This window comes from Giraffa tippelskirchi, chromosome 6 (genome assembly GCF_054371585.1).
Source record: "Giraffa tippelskirchi isolate mGirTip1 chromosome 6, T2T-mGirTip1v1.2.pri, whole genome shotgun sequence".
Lineage (NCBI taxonomy): Eukaryota > Metazoa > Chordata > Mammalia > Artiodactyla > Giraffidae > Giraffa > Giraffa tippelskirchi.
Window position 1 is genome coordinate 84,406,705 of NC_137280.1, and position 20,905 is coordinate 84,427,609.

General features: G+C 46.5%; 1 protein-coding gene across 1 annotated transcript; it reads right to left on the minus strand.

Annotated features, from left to right (window-relative positions):
* Window positions 1-567: 567 nt before the first annotated feature.
* Window positions 568-1,863, minus strand: LOC145508862 (beclin-2-like). Its single transcript, XM_081496474.1, has one exon. The coding sequence runs from the start codon at window positions 1,861-1,863 to the stop codon at window positions 568-570; it is 1,296 nt and encodes a 431-aa protein (XP_081352600.1).
* Window positions 1,864-20,905: the final 19,042 nt, after the last annotated feature.

Below are 20,905 nucleotides of genomic sequence, written 5' to 3' on the forward strand. Positions count from 1 at the left end.
ATTAAGAACATTTATCTTAGTTTGTCTTTTGTAATGTCATGTACTGCTCTAGTGCCTTCATTCATTCATTCCTGCACTGGGGTGTTGGTACCCAGCATGGCAATCCCAGTGAAGCAGAGAGGGGCAGCTGCCCACACACCCAATAGTTGGATTGATTCCTCTGCTGGGCATATGGGTGGGCTCACCATTGGAAGATATTTCCACCAGGTCCCCATCTTATGACTGGGCACCATAGGAGCAGCAGAAGTTTAAAGTCAAAAAGACAGATTATTTGGGAGTTCCCTGGTGGCCCAGTCGTTAAGACTCCACACTTCTAATATAGGAGGGCGCAGGTTTAATCCCCAGTCAGGGAACTAAAATCCCACAGGCTGAGTGACATGGCCAAAAAACAGAGAAACAAGACAGGTTATTTATTAGGAACTTGCATGGGGAAGTATTTTTTTCTAGAAGAATTACAATTGTCACCTGATCCTTAGATATTTTTTTTTTCAGTTTTAAATTTTATCTGATAACATTTTCACAAATATATGTTAAATCAAAAAAATAATCTCCCCCTCGTAGAATAAGTTATTTTCGACAATACCTTAAGGAGATCCAAGTGAGACTACACTTAAAATTTATAAGCATGAGCTTGAGTGCCTTTGTCCAGTCCTCCTCCGTGTTCAAGTGGGTTCTGACGGGATAGAATCCACTGCTGCTTCCAGGGTCTTCCATCAGGCCTTTCTTCACATGAATCTTGTAAGGCAAACAGAGACCCGACTCACCTCTCTCAGCTGCTTCCTTGAACTGCTGCATGCAGTCCAGGAAAGCCATCATAGCCTGATCAAATCTGTTATGTAAGAAAACATTCTGCTTCCCACTAGAGAACAATGGCAACTCGGCACAGTCATCTGTTAAAGACTTCAGATAGGAATGGTTTCCGCAGGGGATGAGTCGGTACCTCTGGAACTCCAGTCCAATTGTATTGGCCAGGGCAAGGAGCAGCAAGGCTGTCTGTCCCCAGGCCGCATTGATCTCACTCCAGCACACAGGGACAGTGGGGAGGCGGCCCAATCTGAAGTTATTGATGATGGTTAAGGGGCCATCATGCCAGATCTCAAAGGTGGCATTAAAGATGTCGGTTTTCTCCAACTGGTTCCACTGGATCTGGGTGTACCGTAGTCGCATCTCCACACTGCTCAGCTCCTCATGTAGTTCTAATTGTTGCCATTTCAGTTTACTGTAGTCCTTCCAGTACTGCTTTTCCTGCTGCTCCAGCATCTTAGTCTCTGCCTGGGCTGCCTCGAGATCGGCTGCTACCCTTTCTTGGTTCTTCTCCACCTCTGCCACTTCCTGGAGTAGCCTCGCTTCCTCCAGCTCCAGGCCCTTCAGCTTCTCCTGCAGCATCTCCCTCTTGTCCTCACTCATCCACTCCCTGGTCTCCAAACAGCGTTTGTAGTTCTCAACGTCAGATTCTGTGATGGCGATTTCAATGTCCAGTACCTCTAAAAGATAGTCAGTACAGTCCACACACAGCGGGTGGTCCACCTCTGTTTCACCAGAGAGGATGTCAAAACTGTCCCTAATAGTCTTCTGGATGCTGTCAAGACTCCTCCGGGGCTCCAACCTCCCAAGCAGGGTGAAGTTGGAATTGTCCCAGGAAGTCCCACCACTGCGGGGGTGAGGAGTCCTGCAAAAGGCATCATCCTGTAGATTTTCAAAGTTTGCCTCCTCCCTGGAGGGAGGACCTCCTTCCTGTGTTTCTCTTGTCTCTCCCTGAGCTGAGATGAACATCAAAGCTCCAGGTTCCTGGGAGGGCTCTATGGAGTGATTCAGTTTCAGGGGCTGGCTGCAGTGCTGGCAAAGAAAGCAGAGGTAGGACATGGTGGAGGTCTTGACTCTCAACTTGACACTGCTTTCTCTGGGTCATCAGTTAGTTAGCCATTTATACCTTTTAGAACTCCTTCTAAAATGCATATCTCATCTAGTCACTCTCCTTAAAACCTTACAATGGTACCCTCCTTAAATACTTATAGACCTCCCTTAACTCCTTATAGGCAAGTGATTCTTTCTAAAAAGAAAAGCCAATCATCTTATTCCACCCTTAGAAAGCATAGTCTTTCTAAAACTAAAATCTGGTCATGGGCACATCCCTCCTTAAAATGTTTAATGCCCTTATCTTACCTTAATATAAAGTTTAAACATCTTAACCTGACACCAAGGCCTCTGCCCATCTTTCTGATTTTTTCACATTTCCTGCCACCCTCACTGTGGGCTCCTGCATAATAACTGAATTTCAGCTCTTCCAACATTTCTTATTCTTCCCTCTGACTGGAACACTCTTCCTTCCCCTCTTTACCTGGATAACTTATACCCATCTTTTGGGTTAGATGTCATTTCTTCCAGAAAGCCTTCCCTGACTACCAGATTTGGGTTTTTCTGTTCTGATGACACACTTCACACTCTTTATTTCATAGTAATGTAATGGGCATACATTAAACCTTATTAATATTTGTTTAATTAACAAATCACATCAAATAAAGTAGCTTGGAGTGGGGGAGGTTAGTCACTAAGTCATGTCCAACTTTTGCAACTCCATGGACTGTAGCCTGCCAGGCTCCTCTGTCCATGGGATTCTCCAGGCAAGATTACTGGAGTGGGTTGCCATTTCCTTCTCCAGATCCTTAGATATTTGATGTAGCTGCAGCTTTAGGAACTTCACCTGGTTGTACAAATCATACATGTTGGCTGGGAGGGGCACACAGTCAGGCATGAGGAGATAGATTGGGGGCAGGTTATGCCAGATCAGGACCCCTATCTTCTCCTCCCTCTCAATCGTGCTTGTTCCAAGCCAGGGACAGGGCACAGCTTGTATTTAATAGCAGGACAACGGGATCCCAGTGGATATTAAGTAACCCCACTTCACATAGAGATGCGAAGCAACTCACACATGCTGTTGGGATTTGTTGCTGTTGTTCAATCACTCAGTCATTTCTGACTCTTTGCCACCCCATGAACTGCAGCCTGCCAGATTCCCTGTCCTTCGCTATCTCCCAGAGCTCACATCCATTGAGCCAGCAATCCTATCCAACCATCTCATCTTCTGTCATCCCCTTCTCCTCCTCCTCTCAATTTTTCCCAGGGTCTTTTCTGATGAGTTGGGTCTTTTCTGATGACTTGACTCTTTGAATCAAGCAGCCAAAGAAATGGGGCTGCAGTTTCAGCATCAGTCCTTCCAATGAATATTCAGGACTGAGTTCCTTTAGGATTGACTGGTTTGATCTCCTTGTTGTCCAAGGGACCCTCAAGTCTTCTCCAGCACCACAGTGGGATGTCCCATTGCACAGTCCAGTAGATCACGGGGTTTGGTAATCTCAGCAGCACAGCTTGGTCATCCACGGTGAGAGTCAGGGCTGTAGCGGTCTCTCATTACTTCCTTATCTTTCCAGTGTTAGGTGTCTCATCAGGGTTCCGCAGTCTGGCATATGGGGCAACAGGCCCTATCGGTCGATCATTTAAATACATTAAAGTCTGGGAGGGACTTCCCTAGTGGTCTAGTGGCTAAGACTCCACCCTCCCAATGCAGGGGGTTCGAGTTCGATCCCTGGCCGAGGAACTACCTGGCACAGCCAAATAAATAAATTAAAATTAAAAAATAATAATAACAGAAATGAAGCCTGGGATAGTACAAGGTGGTTTTAACTGTTAGTTGTTTAATATGCTGTCTTAAAATTCCATCCTTCCTTTCTACCAACCTTGCTGCCTGTGGCTTCTAGGAGAAAGGGAACCTCTGTTCCATGTTATGTGTTTTTGCCCAATCTTGCACAATATGACCTTTAAAATGTAACCCCCGGTCACTGTCTATTTGAAGAGGGTATATCTTTACTCTGTTTCTCTAATCCTCTAATGGTGGCAGCCTGGTTTGGGCAGCCACAGGCGAAAGCTTGGGTTAGTCTAGACACTGTGTCCACGTAAACCAGGACATGTAGAACCCTCACTTGGAGGGAGGGGGCCAGTGTAATTAGCTTGCCATGCCAGTCCCTCACTGGGAACCCAGGTGAATGGCCCCGGATTCCATTGGCCATTGCCTGGGGAGGGGGTGGGGCATGGGGGTAGTCATTTAGAACACGCAGGACATGCTGCTACCGTATTAACCAAGTCACTGTATTTCAAGGTAACACAGCATCCTTGGCAACACGTCATCCCATTCAGGCACTATGGTGGCTGCTCTTCCTATGCGTTGTATTTACTGAGGAGTCCACTAAGGCTTATACTGGGCCAGGACATCAGCTCCCCAATTGCCAGTGGTTTTCAGCGACTTAATAGAGCCAGGGGCATGGAAAACAGTGAGAAATGCCTCAGGCTCTTGGAAGCAAATCCAAATGTCTTTCCATATGTCCTCGCCCCACAAGGGCTTATTCATGATCATCCATGGCTTGGCTTCCCATTGTCCAAGCCAGAGTGATAATCTCTTCAGAACAGTCCAGCTGTCAGTGCAGTTCAGTTCAGTTCAGTCGACTCTTTGCGACCCCATGGACTGCAGCAGGTCAGGCTTCCCTGCCTAAGTTTAGCAAATAGCCTGGGCTCCTGAGTGATCACCAGCCGAACTACTGCAGTTTGTCTGCTATCCACATGGTGTCAGTGTTGGACTAAATAGCCACTGCTATCCCTGCCGCCTGTAGCTGGACAAGACAGACCCCTACATAGAGCAGGCATATGTACGTATGAATATGCTAAGTATATATTCCTATATGTAGCGTATAGGAGCTACCACAGGAATAGAGGCGGGGGTATTTGGAGGATCTACATACTCTACAGAGCCTGGTAGGACCCCCATTTCTAGAGATGGTGGGCTGGCTGACAGGGTGGTCTTCTGCTGCACAAAGCGATGTCACTCAGTCAACGTGGGAGTCAGCCATGGCAGAAGTGGGTGGATGAAGCATATTCTCAACACACCCCTTGAGAGTAAGTTATACCATGATACGTGGTTTTTCGTGAGAGACTCTACTAGGAGGAGGGTGATATACACTGCTAGGAGCTATTGCTTTATGGAGATGTATTGGGTTTTTGCCCCCTTCCAGATCTTGAACCAAAATCCTAGGGGTATCTCTCCTGCTGTCTCCGCCATGGTGCTCAGCCCACATTTTCCAGAGTCACAGATACATCTAACTCAGATGGTAGCCCTGCTTAGGAAATGCCCAGAGCTTTAATCTGCTTCACTAATATTTTTGCCTTCTCAAAGGCAGCTTGTTGCTCTAATTCAATCCCCATATGCTCTTTTTACTTTAAAGTGGCTATAAAGGACGGAGGCACTGTTATATACAGGATGGATAGACAACAAGGTCTTACTGCACAGCACAAGGAAATATATTCACTACCCTGTGATAAACCACAATGTTCAAGAATATGAGAAAGAATATATATATGTGTGTATAACTAAGTCACTTTGCTGTACAGCAGAAATTAACACACTGAGGACTTCCCTGGTGGTGCAGTGGGTAAGAATCCACTTGCCAATGCAGGAGACACGAGTTCAATCCCTGATGTGGAAAGATTCCATCATTTGTGGAGCTACAAAGCATGTGCGTCACAACTACTGGGCCTGTGCTCTAGAGCCTGCAAGCCGCAACTACTGAGCCTGCGCGCTGTAACTACTGAAGCCTACACACCTGGAGACTGTGCTCCCCAACAAGGGAAGCCACCCCAATGAGAAGACTGGGCATCACAGCATAGAGTAGCCCTCGCTCGCCGCAACTAGAGAAAGCCTGCAGAAAGCAACGAAGATCCAGTGCAATCAAAGATAAATAAAATTATATAAAAACAGAAATTAACATATTGTAAATCAACTATATTTCAATAAAAGAATTCTTTTGAAGGATGGAGGCATTGCACCAGGTGGGGAATAAAAAGTCCCCCAAAACCTCCAAACCCCTGTGAAAGCTTGCACTTCTTTCACATAATTAGAGGTTGAACAGGCTTGCCCCTTATCAGTCATGGCTCCTGGGACAATGTGCCTCTCACCCAACCAAACAACTCCCAGATGGTGATGGGACTTGAATTTCCTGTGGGTTCATCCACATCGTTGTCTCCCTCACAGATGTTCCAGTAAAGTCTGCAGAGTGCTCTGCAGCACAGGCAAGTCTTCACAAGACAACATTATTAGCATATTACCAATGTAATGGGCTCACATTAGTGATATGGGGAAGGAGAATAGGGACTGGTCTGAGGCACCCATCCTATGACATATGGTGAGGGGTGCAGGTAGTCTTGGGGAAGTGCTTGAAAGGCCCACTGTTGCCCCTCCCACATGGAGACAAATTGATCTTGTGACTCAGTGGCCAAGGGGAAATTGAAAAAAAGCATTTGCTAAGTCCAACATAGCATGGTATACTCCTAGGACTGTAGCCAAGGTATCTAAGATGGTGGCAATTTGGGGCACAATTGCATGGATGGGGGACACTACCTTGCTCAATTCTCAGTAGCCCATGGTCACCTGCCATGAGCCATCCGGCTTTTTCACCTGCCACACCAGTCTGTTGGAAACACTATGGGCAGAGTGTACAACAACCCGCTCAGGGCAGTTTGGGGATAGTTTCTCCTATTTCATTACTCCTGCCAGGCAATTTATATCATTGGACAGTTACCAGTCTTTGAGCAAGTGGATAGACTTACTGGTTTCCAGTTGGTGTTTCCCCTCAGCATTGCTTTGATTACTAGCCTCAAGGTGGAATTCACAGGTAGGGGTCTACAGACTTTGAATATGTAGGATGTCAATCCCCAATATATTCTCTGATATGGGAGAGATAAAAACCTTGTATCCTCAGCAAGGAGACACACAGTTTATAATGTCAAAGGGACCTTCCTAACCAAAGACATTGCCCGCTGTAAATATCAAGGGTACCAAGGGTGCGGCTGAAAACTTCTGAGGGTGGCTATATTGTTGTTGTTGTTCGGTCGCTAAGTCGTGTCTAATCCTTTGCAACCCCATGGACTGCAAAACTCCAGGCTTCCCTGTCCTTCACTGTCTCCCAGAGTTTGCTCAGATTCATGTCCATTGAGTCAGTGATATCATCCAACCACCTCATCCTCTGTCTCCCCTTCTCCTTCTGCCTTCAGTCTTTCCCAGCATCAGGGTCTTTTCCAATGAGTCAGCTTTTCGCATCAGGTGGCCAAAAGTATTGGAGTTTCAGCGTCAACATCAGTCCTTGCAGTGACTATTCAGGGTTGATTTCCTTTAGGATTAACTGGTTTGATCTCCTTGCTGTCCAAGAGTCTTCTCCAGAAACTCAATTCGAAAACATCCATTCTTCGGCGTTCAGCCTTCTTTATGGTCCAACTCTTACATCCGTACATGACTACTGGAAATACCTAGCTTGAACTATACGGACCTTTCGGTATAGGTCATCACTCGGCAAAGCGATGTCTCTGCTTTTTAATACTCTGTCTAGGTTAAACTTTTCAAGAACCTACAGTTGTCCACAGTTGCTTTAGGAAGCTCTTGCAGTTCATAGGGAACTATGGCTTGTAATTCAGTCTTAGTCCAGGGAACAGAAAAAAACTTGTGGGTTGTTTAGATCCTCAGAAGACTCTGTTTTAAAGGGGCAGATTCTTTTTTCTTTTTCTTTTTTTTTAAAAGGGTAGATTCTGATGGTGGGGAGTGGGAGGGGGATAGATTTAGGGGAAAAAGGAAGCTTAGTGACAAAATTAGGATGGGGAAGCAATGGGTATAGAAAGAAAGTGAAAGTCACTCTCTTTGCGGTCCCATGTAATATATAATCCATGGAATTCTCGAGGCCAGAATACCGGAGTGGGTAGCCTATCCTTTCTTCAGGGGATCTTCCCAACCCGGGGATCGAAACCAGATCTCCCACACTGCAGGGGATTTTTTACCAGCTGAGCTACCAGGGAACCCCAAGAATAGGAAGAATGGGTATAGAGAAGATGGAAATAGTTTCAAGGGAAAAAAAGGAAGGTGGCACCAGAGGCCGGGCCTGAGCACAAGATGGCAGCTGGGCATCTGGAACCAAAGAAGATGAGGGAAGGGGAAAGAGCACCTTCACAGTTTTTGACTTTAATTATTTGTTTGCCTCAGTTAATTTAAAAATTGTATTTTGCACAAAAGCTGTTTTAGACTCCTGATAACATTTGGAAGCCTCAAAAATACCAATGAAAATAGGCATCCCATTCAGGTTGGACAGTTTTACAGCCTTGGCTGTCCAATTCACTTTCAAGAAAGTAGGTCTGAGGAATTCAAAAGTTTCCCATAATGGCCACCAGTGTTCTAAATTACTTTTCGTTAAGTCAGTCTATTTAGTTAGAAATGGGCATGAAGAGAGACTGTGGTCTTTAAACATACAGCTGACTAGGGGGGAGGTCCCTGAAGGAGGGTGGGGGCAGCCTCAAAACATTTAGATGGCTGGAACCCCATTTCTTAGAGGTTTTTCTCTAGAACAAAAGGAAAAATTCTTAAACAGCACAGTTTCAACAGGAACAGCCAGGTTCCAAAAGGGATTAGACTGAGAACTAGCATATTCCGGAGAAAAAAGCCCAGCCAACGTGACAAATGAGTACTCACAGAAGGGACAAAGCCTTTAACAGAAAGGATGAAGCCTTCAAAAAACAAAAACTCGAATAAAGCCTGGAAACCCTGGAAACTTTCAAAATGAAAAAGGCCAGAGTTTGAATCCAGGAGAAAACTTACCCTCAAACTCAATGATTGGCAGGAAGCAGGGGGCTCAGCAGGCTCTGTGGGTGCCACACCTGTTTGCTCACCAACCTCAGAGTTATCAGGGATCTCCTCTGGACCCCACTTCTCAGACACCAAGTAATAATTGACCTAAAACAACAAAGCAGCCAGTGATTTTACCAACAAAGTGGACTTATTTGGGAACAGCAAAGAACTGCAATTGGGGACATGCAATCTATGGAGAACCACAGGCAAGTCTGGAGAACATAGGAGAGAAACCGTTCTTTCCTAGAGGAGAAGGGGGAGTTGGGAAGGGCTGTTATAAATGAAGAATCCATTGGAGGAAGCTGGGATTTCAAAGTGTAGTGGTTTATCATTGGCTGAGTTGTGACAGTCTCTCATTGGTTGGACTATTGCCAGGCAAGGAGAAAGCCTTCTTTCCTCCTGCTGAGTAGCAAAGTAATCTTCTTCCCGTTGGAGATGCAGAGGTACCATCTCTTTCTGTTGCAGAATTGACACTGAGGGGTAAGGCATGAGAGCGTGTCTTTCTAGCCTCCGCAGTCCACTGTAAATAAGGTTCTATTCATCAGTTTTCTCAGCTGCTGTATCAGTAAGCTCAGCAGGCATGTATTGTCTCATCATAAACACTTCGTAAACTGGGGGCTGCCCCACTGGCTGGGTTTGTTGTTGCTGTGCTTTTAGTTTCCTTGGTCTTAGGGGCCCAAAAGCACAGGGCACTTCATCTGTTTCACTGTCAATCACCAAAACAGCCTCCCCTTCATGCTCTTCATTTTCTCAGAGGTCCCACCTTGGCTTTGTCACAAGTGCTCCAACCTTAATCTGAGGCAGCTTGCACACTCCTAGCTTTGCAAAACAGCACACTCAATTCTCAGTTCTCCAACTGAGCATCCTGTTCTCTACCACCTTGTCCATTAGCCCCAAGGTAGCAGGGTGGTGGACAATCTCACATCCTTCTCTAACCTCAGCTCTTCCTCCAACTTCTGGCTCAAGTTTCAGCATCTAGTTGGGCCTCAGTGGCCAGCCCCCAGCAGCAGCCATTCATCTCCCTTTTCCGCTGAAGTGCACTCTAAATTGTTCCTCAAACATATTATACCAGATGGTGTTTTCAGGACATCTCTGTATTCACACAGAGGTCCATAAGCATCTAACATATGGGCCACTCCTCCCCACCAAGAGGTCAACAGCCAATCTGAAATTTCCTGGAAGATGCCTCTTTCCTAAGGCCCATTTCTTCAGTCTCCTGGCTGGCTAACCAATTGTTGTTTTCTAGCCTCTGGAATTCCTCAAGTGAAATCTGAAACCAGTCCTTGAAGATAGAGGGTAAGAAGAGATGGGAGGAAGAGGTAGACCACTCCAGAAGGGTAGGTGGCAAGCTTGATAAGCAAGGGAACTTACATATGAGCTTATCAGGGGTGGCTGCAGAGATTAGATCTCTGCAGCCACCCACCAGAATCCTACAGTGTATGTGTGTGAGTGTGTTCAGTTACTCAGTTGTGACCAACTCTTTGTGACCCCATAGACTGCAGCCCACCAGGCTCCTCTGTCCATGGATTTTATACAGAGGCCTTAATGGGGTACAGTCAGATATATCATCCAGAGGGTCTCAAGAATGCATTACTCTCTCAAGGTTGTGTCTAGAAGTGACTTGAAGTAAGAAAAGAAGGAGGGGCTTCCCTGGTGGCACTGTGGGTGGGAATCCTCTTACTAATGCAGGGGACGTGGTTTCGATCCCTGGTCTGGGAAGATCCCCCATTCCACAGAGCAAGTAAACCTGTGTGCTGCAACTGCTGAACTCTCGCCCTAGGGCCCACCTGCCACAACTACTGAGGCCAACTTGCCTAGAGCCTGTGCTCCACAAGAAGAGGAGCTAGCTACCTCAAGGAGAAGCCTGTTGTAGGGCCCGCTTGCCACAACTAGAGAAAAGCCCACACAAAGCAACAAAGACCCAGTGCAGCAAAAAATAAATAATTTTTTTAAAAAGAAAAAGTGTGCAGGATATACATTTCAAGGATAAAAGAAGGGATATGGAGCCTCCAGCTGCCATGGTCCAGCTCTCAGGCCAACCTGTGGTCACATCCTTTGAAGGAGGAAACAGAACAGGCTCTATCTTGGGCTGGACTGTGGACTTTGAGCTATATGCCCAGTATCTATGGAAATGACATACCAACTGGAAAACCAGGCCCCCAGAAGGAAGAGCCCCAGGGCTCTCTATCACCTAAAAGAATACCCTAATTATCTGTGTAACCAAATAGAATCATACATTCTATTATGCTTATTGGGGATTGACCACAAGCCTATTGATAATTGTCCACTGTTAACTACCTAGGTTTAAGGCATATAAATCACAGATTGACTTTGATTGTATCTTTCTTTTTCCTTTGTTCAGACTAGTTTCAGGGAATTTGGGGAGGTGGGTTTAGGCACGTACGCTTAAGATATATAAGGTTTTCATAAAAACTGGTCAAGGTCCTTGGCTAAGAGGAGACTCTGCCTTGGGCCCACCAGTGTAATAAACTGCACTCCACTATCTGTATTGTCCTTCTGAGTGAGTTTGTTTCCTGGAACTCGTGGCTACAACATTTGGTGCATTGGCTGGGAAACTCCTCACTTTGAAGAGACAAGTCCCATTTGGGACTACTCCGAGGCCTTGTGGCTTGAATTTTCTAGAGGGGGAAAGGCGCCTCCCCCTTCTGGAAGGATTCTGCTTCTCAACGCCTGGACCTTTCACGTTAGCAGGTAGTGGACGGCAGCAGGGGAACTGAGCGCTCAGATGAGGAGGAACCTACCCTGCAGGGAGGAAGAGGGGGCCTGATCACCCCCCTGGAAGGGACTGGAAGGGGCTGAAGGAGGAAACAGACAGAGCTGGACTCCATCTTAGGCCAGGCTGCGAACATTGGACTACACGCACGGTCACCCTCCCAGTGGACTCTGAACTTTGTGCCCGGTGTCTATAGAAATGGTATACCAACGGAAAACCAGACCCCCCCCGGGTAAAACAGCCTTAGGACTTGTACTTGGGCTCTCCGTGGCCTAAAAGAATATGCTAATTATCTCTGTAACAGAACAAAGTCATAAATTCCATTATGTTTATCAGGATATGACCACAGGCCTATTGATAAATGTCCACTGTTTATCTAGTCTTATGACACATGAATCATGGGTTAACTTTGATTGTATCTCTCTTTTACCTTGTCCAGACTAGTTTCAAGAATTTGGGGAGGTGGGTTTGAGCAAGTACACTTAGGGTATATAACATTTTCACAAATGCTGGTCGAGGTCCTTGGCTAAGAGGAGACTCTGCCTTGGGCCCGCCAGTATAATAAACTGCATTGTCCTTTTGAGTGAGTTTGTTTCCCAGAACGCGTGGCTACAACAGAGCGGGGACCCACAGGAGCCTGGAATAGGCAGGCGGCGATTGCTTGGTACACAGGTCGATGAGCGTGTTAGGGCTTAGGAAGGGAATTTGTGAAGGTCATTTAGGAGGTGTGTCCACGCTGCCTCGGGGAAAATTATTACCAAGCAATCGCCAGGGGATTTTTAAGATAGGAAACTGGTCCTTGTATGCTCCTATTCTGCCCTCCCCCAGGAGATGTCCCATCTACTGTGAAATTCTTGACCCCTCGAAATTGTCAGGCTAGGAGGGGGATACATAAGTGAGTATGAATTGGCTTTTCCGGAGATAGCCTGGGACATGGGATATTTAACTCATCTGTGTTTTCATCCACACCTTATCAAGCCCACCAAGGCAGAACAGACTTTAAGGGAGAAACAGTCTTGGACCACGTGGTGTTCTGGTTCGGTCATGCTGACCAGCAGGTGGAGACACACAGATCCCCCTTCTCCCTCTGGGATCTGGCAGGATTTGGACGAGGATTACCTGCCCCCCCACTCCCACACTGGATGATGACGCACCTGCCACCCAGTGCTCCACCAGGACCAGAGGCCGCCTTAATGCCCGATCCAGGGCCAGGTGAAGTTCCTGCAGCAGCCGCTGCTCCTCCGCCAGCTCTCCCAGAGGTCTTAGAGCTGCCACCTCGGCAAACTCCGATCCTGGTGGTAGAAGCCTGTGGCCAACACTTCCAGGATCCGGCTCCAGTTAAACCGCCCAAGCTATACCCACCTCTCCCAGTGAGTACTGACAGGAAGGGGAGGGAGATGTCGGAATTAAGCAGAGACTGCGCTCTGCCAGAGAGCTGGAGGGAACGAAAGAAAACAGACAAGAGATTTGCAATGCTAGCTGCTGCCCTGGGAAAGTCTATCTTGGGCCCTCCAGAAAACCTCCTCTGCCCCAGGGACAAGACAGTCTTTCAACTGGTCCCAGTGGAGGCCTCGGGCCCCGTTACAGCCAAACCAGTGTGCTTGGTGCCGAGGTATTGGCCACTGGAAAAATGAATGCCCTAAGGCAAGGAAGGAAGAGGAAGCTCCTGCAGTTGTGGGGCTTGCTGACTTGGAAATTAAATAGGGCTGCCGGGGCTCAGAGATATTAGGTCCCCGAGAGCCCATGGTAACCTTAAAAGTGGGGGACCAAACACTTCTGAGTGTCCAGTACCCCTGTTGGGAAGAGACTTGCTCTCCAAACTAGGAGCACAAGTGACTTTCTCCCCTGAGGAGAGGCCCACCTTCCGGATGGGCACTATGACTTATTTGCTCTCTCTCAATACCCCCCAAGATGAGTGGAGTTTGCATGAGCCTCCGAAGGAAGAACCGGGTGGGCCGAAAGAGCATGAGAGAGAGCTAACTCAGTTATTCCCTGAGGTCTGGGCAGAAGACAACCCCACCCCCCCCAGCCTCCCGAGGCTGGGTAAACATCAAGCCCCAGTGATAATAGAACTCAAGCCAGGCACCATCCCAGTTAGAAAGCACCAGTACCCACTACCGATAGAGGCCTGGGCCGGCATACTACCCCACATCAATAGGTTGAAACTAGCGGGCATTCTGGTAGAGTGCCAGTTGGCTTGGAATACGCCAATCCTGCCAGTCAAAAAGGAAGGAGGACAGGACTATAGGCCTGTACAAGATCTCAGGCTAGTCAGCCAGGCTACCGTGACTTTACACCCCACCGTTCCAAACCCCTATACCTTACTTAGCCTCCTCCCCCCGAGGACTAAAGTTTATACTTGCCTAGATCTCAAGGATGCCTTCTTCTGCATATGCCTTGCCCCAGCGTCACAGTCCATCTTTGCCTTTGAATGGGAAGATCCATTCGGGAGCACCAAACAACAGCTCACTTGGACTTCCCCACAAGGGTTTAAGAAGTCCCCAACCATCTTTGGGGAAGCGTTGGCTTCTGACCTGGACTCTTTCCAGCTGGAAAAGTACAGATGTTGGCTCCTACAATACGTGGATGATCTGCTGCTGGCTTCCAAGACCAAGGAAAAGTGCTGAAAAGGAAAAAAAGCTCTGCTCCAGCTGCTGATGGAAGCAGGTTACTGGATGCCGAAGAAGGCACAGATCTGCAAGGAAGAGGTAAAGTATCCGGGGTTTGTTTTAAAGAAAGGTACAAGGTTCCAGACCCTAATTGGGTCATATATACTGATGGCACTAGCCTGATAAAACAAGGACAACAGCTGTCATGTTAGCCAAAACGGAAGGGGCCATAAAGACTGAAAAGAGATGGTGGGAATTGCCAAGTGGCAAATTATTGGTACCAGAGGTAGTGGCACACACTCTGGTAAGCCAAACACACCAAGCAACCCACCTAGGCCATGCTGCCTGCTTACAGGTTAATGCTGCCTCTCAGCACAGACAAAAACCTCCGGGTATTCAGCTGAAAGATACGCTGCCCTTTGAACACCTGAGAGTGGCCTTCATTGAAATGAAACCTCACTGACACTACCGTTACCTGCTGGTCATGGTGTATATGTTCTCGGGATGGGTAGAAGCTTTTCCTGCTTGGACTGAAAGAGCACCAGAAGTAGCCTGGTGCCTGCTTACAGAAATAGTTCCCAGATTTAGATTTCCTACCAACGTTGGATCAGACAGTGGCCTGGCTTTTGTAGCTGATTTAGTAAAACAAGTAAGCAAAACTTTAAACATCAAATGAAAACTACACACTGCATATAGGCCCAGAGTTCTGGGATGGTGGAAGGAACCAACCGGACACCTAAAGAGACTCTCCAAGTGGATCATAGAGACTGACTCCTCCTGGGTGGACTTGCTTCTGACAGCTCTGCTTAGACTCAGGATGACCCCACGGTCCCAAGGCTATTCTCTGTAAGGAAGCATTTAACAGGAAGCTTCCTGTGTGCTGTTTTCAGTCTTGCATAAATCCTATGTTCCTTAACAGCCCCTGAATGCAGGTGCCAGAGGGCTGGCAAGCCAGCTCTCGGGAATAATAGGAATTTATGTATCTCATTGGTATGGAAAGTAGCCTTTCCATACGGTGAAAAGTAGCCATTTACAACTCTCTTCCCTTCTGATATGGAAAGTAACTTTTACAATCCCCTCTCTTGAGAATGATTCTAGCCTCAGGCTTCCTGGATAACTTGTAAGATTTTTTGATCCCTATCTGCTGAAAAAGCTATCTTGTAAGACAGTATATATATGCCCACAATATGTTGAATAAATGCCCTGTTCCATCAGAACATTGGCCCCCGTGTCTTTCTTCATTTCTCTCTCTCTCTCTCTTTCAGGCTGCTTCCACGGAGCACAGGTGTCCTCTATGTCTACTTACTTGCCCAGGCTTTCAAGACCTCCTCGAGAGGGTGCCCTGTGCCTACATAGACGGTGCTAACTCTTTGTCTAGAGTTATATTGACATACTATGTAAACCAGGGAATATCAGCCTCTTTTCTTCCTTCTTTCACTTTCTTATTGTCGACACTGTACCCCCAGGTTCCAGTCCATTAAAGGACCATAACAATTCTCCATATGAAATTGTGTATGGGAGGCCCCCTCCCATAATAAAACAGGTGTCAACAAATTTGCCTCAGGTAAGGGGAGATAGGATTTCCCAGCAGATGGAACTACATAATGTAATAAATCAGGTAACTAAGTTTGTACAAGAAAGGGTGCCATTACCCCTTGGGGCACAGATTCATAAGTTTACGTTTGGTGACCAAATATGGGTCAAAGGTTGGAAATATGATTTACTAGCCCCTTGGTAGAAGGGCCCTTATATTATTCTAACTACCCCTACTACAGTTAAAGTTGCAGGTATTGCCCCTTGGATCCGTTGTATGAGGGTGAAGAGAGCATACCACGCACACCCAGAAAACGCTGAGTGGACTACACAGAGGGACCCCTATGACCCTCGAAAGACTAAGACCATCCTTAAGAAGAAGGAAAAGAAGATCCCGGATGAGCCCCTTCAGGATGAAGCTGCATGATACGCCAACTTCCACAATACCTCCAACTGTTGGGTATGTGGGGCTATGCCTCTGTCTGTGACGGATGGACTTCCCTGGTGGCTGTCACCGCTCTGCCAAAGAGATTTTAAACCACTCTGCTCTTTTCTGGGACACAATCATAATCTCTCCCTGCTCTCTTGATGTAAGCCAGGCCTACAGTCAATAGACTTGGGTCATGGGGTTACATATTATGTAAACACCAGTTTCATAAAAGTAACAGAAGTGGTAATTCAAAATAAAATGGTTTTGGACATGTTCACAGCTGCTCGAGGAGGGACTTGTGCTATAATTAAGGTTGAATGTTGTGTATATATTCCTGATTTATCTGGCAATGTATCAGCTGCTTTAGATGTCATGAAAAACCAGGTAAAAGCAATGTCGAACATTCCTTTCTGGACTTCGGTACTATCTTGGGTGAAGGGTGATTGGCTGAAAATTAATTTACCATTGTCAAAGTTGCCTTGATAGTTCTGTTCTGTGGACCTTGCATTTTACAATGTATTATGAACTTTGTAACCCAAAGGTTGGTGTGGTTCTCCCAAACTGGTGGTCGGAGAGCGAGGTTGCAATATATCCTTATGAATGATGCTCATACTATGAGTTAAGAGCATCAAGAGGGGGGAATGAAGGAGGAAACAGAACAGGCTCTATCTTGAAAGCAGGACTCCATCTTGGGCCAGATTGTGGACTTTGAGCTATATGCCCAGTATCTACGGAAACAACATACCAACTGGAAAACCAGGCCCCTGGAAAGAAGAGCCCCAGGGCTCTCCATCACCTAAAAGAATACCCTAATTATCTGTGTGACCGAATAGAATCATACATTCTATTATGCTTATTGGGGAATGACCACAAGCTATTGATAATTGTCCACTGTTAACTACCTAGGTTTAAGGCATATAAATCACGGACTGACTTTGATTGTATCTTTCTTTTTCCTTTGTTTAGTCTAGTTTCAGGGAATTTGGGACGGTGGGTTTAGGCACGTACACTTAGGGTATATAAGGTTTTCACAAAAACTGGTCGAGGTCCTTGGCTAAGAGGAGACTCTGTCTTGGGCCCGCCGGTGTAAGAAACTGCACTCCACTATCTGCATTGTCCTTCTGAGTGAGTTTGTTTCCGGGAACGCGTGGCTACAACACCTTTCAGTGACCTCTTGCAACAAGGAACATGGTTTCAACACCCACAGTCAGCCCTGGGCCCGAGAAAGGGGTGCTGATTGAACTATGGACCCAGGAAAATGTCCATGGCAGGTGGAGGACACTCTGGAGTTGGTGCACCTTACAGAAGAGGGATGATAACCTGATGGAACAGGGAACCAAGGAAGGAGCTGGAAGGAGCAGGAAAGAAAGCAAGAACAACTGCGACATGCTCAGAGGGACAAGAATCCACTCGGGGGCAGGAAATAGATTAAATTCTGAATTCCTCTCTAGGGAAAGCAAGAGCCAAGGAGACACATATCCTGTGGGACCCAGTGATCCCATTTCAAGGAACTGAATCAAAGGAAAGAATTCAAATGAATCCAAAACTTATCATCAAACAATGACAAAGATGAACTCTCACAGGTAGTCAGAGTCAGGCACCAGACATTGAGCTAAACACTTAAAAAATAAGTTTTTATTTATTTGTCTACATCAGGTCTTAGTTGTGGCACGTGGGCTTGCTAGTCGTGGTGTGTGGGTTTAGTTGTGCCCACATATGTGGGACTTTAGTTCCCTGACTAGGGATCGAACTCACGTCCCCTGCATTGCAAGGTGAATACATAACTACCAGGGAAGACCCTGAGCTAAACAATTTTGATATGTTGATTTATTTCATTCTCATAATGACTTGGGATGGAGTTGATATAACGCCCATTCTATAAGAAAGCACATTCTCAGCAAGATGAAGTAGTTGGTCCAGAGGCAAGACAGAATTTAAGGTCAGGTCTGACTACTAAGGGCTTCCCTCATGGCTCAGTGGCAAAGAATCTGCCTGCCAATGCAGGAGACGGGGATTCGATCTCTGGGTCTGGAAGATCCCCTGGAGAAGAAAATGGCAACCCACTCCAGTATTTTTGCCTGGGAAATTCCATGGACAGAGGAACCTGGCCAGCTACAATCCGTAGGGTCACAAAAGAGTCAGACACTGAAGGAGGAAACAGACAGAACAGGCTCAGTCTTGAAAGCAGGACTCCATCTTGGGCCGGACTGTGGACTTTGAGCTATAACCCCAGTATTTATGGAAACGACATACCAACTAGAAAACCAGGCCCCAGAAGGAAGAGCCCCAGGGCTCGTACCTAGACTCTCCGCTGCCTAAAAGAATAACCTAATTATCTGTATAACTGAATAGGATCATACATTCTATTATGCTTATTGGGGTATGACCACAGGCCTATTGATAATTGTCCACTGTTAACTACCTAGGCTTAAAGCATACAAATCACGGGTTAACTTTGATTGTATCTTTCTTTTCCTTTGTTCAGACTAGTTTCAGGGAATTTGGCGAGGTAGGTTTGGGCACGTACACTTAGGGTATATAAGGTTTTCACAAAAACTGGCCGAGGTCCTTGGCTAAGAGGAGACTCTGCCTTGGGCCCACCTGTGTAATAAACTGCACTCAACTATCTGCATTGTCCTTCTGAGTTAGTTTGTTTCCCGGAACGCGTGGCTACAACAACACGACTTGGCGACTAAACAACAACTGACTCCTAAGCAGCACCTTCCAGGGCAGTGCTTCTCACCCTCAGCATTGTTCAGACCCAGCACCCGCTCTGGTGGTGGGGCTGACCTCCTGTGTATTACAGGATGTTGAACATCATCAGCCTTGGTCTCCACTTGCTAGATGCCAGTGCATTTCCTTCCCCACTTGTTGATAGCTTAGGGTGAATGATGTCGGATTCATGATCGAAGAAGATTTAGCTTCTGGACCAGGGACGAGGCTTGATTCTTGGAGCTTTTTGTATAGCAAAATTTCATTAAAGTATAACAGAGATAGGGAAAGCTTCTGAAACAGACATCAGAAGGGGACAGAAAGAGTGTTCCCTTGCTAGTTTTTAGCACGGTGTTTTATGTCTGTTAGAAAGCTATTAATCAGATGAGAGACACCTCAAGGCTGAGGGAGTTTCACCAGTCCCCTCTCCCACAATAGATAGGATGGCACAAGGTGTGTCATCCCCCAGCCATAAAACAATTGACAGGAATACTAGTTTGTTGAGCCATTATCAGCCCAAGATCTGAGAAAAGAAAAAAGTTAGTCTTAGGTGGAACCATTTTGAAGAAAGGTAAATTCTAAAGAAAACACATACTTTCATTAACATAGCTTAAGAAAAACATTACCATAAGAAAAACACATTGGTTAGCTCAAGGCAGGATGTCTACCACTTGCAGTTTATTTCCTCCTGCCGCTTGGGGACCTCTGGCCTTCCTGCCTGTTATCCACTCATCATGACAACCAAAACCCTCTCCAGCCATTGCAAATAGGAGTAGAATCGCCACTGGGCCAGAACCTTCCTACAAGCATGGCAATGTCTTCTGCCGCCCACACATGGCCATTCGGAACTGTCCCAAAGAAAGGTGTCTTGTCAATGCAGTGAAATACCTGTGTAGTTTCATAAACAGAAACAAAGCAGTTAAGTGAAGGAAGCAGGATTGTGGATGACCTTCCTGTCCTTTATGGCATCTGTTTCTTTAATGTCTTACATTATCCTCCTAATATTAACCACGAAAAGAAAAATCACCCACAGAGATTTCCCAGCACTCCAGTCATTAGGACTCAGCACTTTCACTGCTGACAGCCCAGGTTCAGTTCCTGGGCTGATAATATGAACATGTGCTGCTGCTGCTGCTAAGTCGCTTCAGTCGTGTCCCGCTCTGTGCGACCCCATAGACGGCAGCCCACCAGGCCTCTGGGATTCTCCAGGCAAGAACACTGGAGTGGGTTGCCATTTCTTCTCCAATGCATGAAAGTGAAAAGTGAAAGTGAAGTGGCTCAGTCGTGTCCGACTCTCCGCGATCCCATGGACTGCAGCCCACCAGGCTCCTCCGTCCATGGGATTCTCCAGGCAAGAATACTGGAGTGGGTTGCCATTGTCTTCTCTATAAACATGTGATTCATAAATAAATAAATGAAGGAGAAGAGACAAATCCCCAAGGCAGAAGAATTCCAAACAATTTACACAAATGATCCACCCTCGAGGAAGTGGAATATGACTCCCATGCTTTAGTTGTGTGCTAAGTCGCTTCAGTCGTGTTTGACTCTTTGCGACCTTATGGACTGTAACTTACCAGGCTCCTCTGTCCATGGGTTTCTCCAGGCAAGAATGCTGGAGTGGGTTGCCATGTCCTCCTCCAGGGGATCTTCCCAACCCAGGGATCAAACCCATATCCCTTTGTTGTAGCCACGAGTTCTGGGAAACAAATTCACTCAGAAGGACAATGCAGATAGTGGAGTGCAGTTTATTATACCAGCGGGCCCAAGGCAGAGTCTCCTCTTAGCCAAGGACCCCAACCAGTTTTTGTGAAAACCTTATATACCCTAAGTGTACGTGCTCAAACCCACCTTCCCAAATTCTCTGAAAAGAAAGATACAAAGTTAACCAGTGATTTGTGTGCCTTAAACCCATGATTCATGTGCCTTAAGTCTAGGTAGTTAACAGTGGAAAATTATCAATAGGCCTGTGGTCATACTCCAATAAGCATAATAGAATTTATGACTCTATTCAGTTACACAGATAATTAGGGCATTCTTTTAGGCAGGGAGAGTCTAAGTACGAGCCTTGGGGCTCTTCCGTCCGGGGGTCTGGTTTTCCAGTTGGTATGTCGTTTCCATAGATATTGGGGATATAGCTCAAAGTCCACAGTCCGGCCCAAGATGGAGTCCTGCTTTCA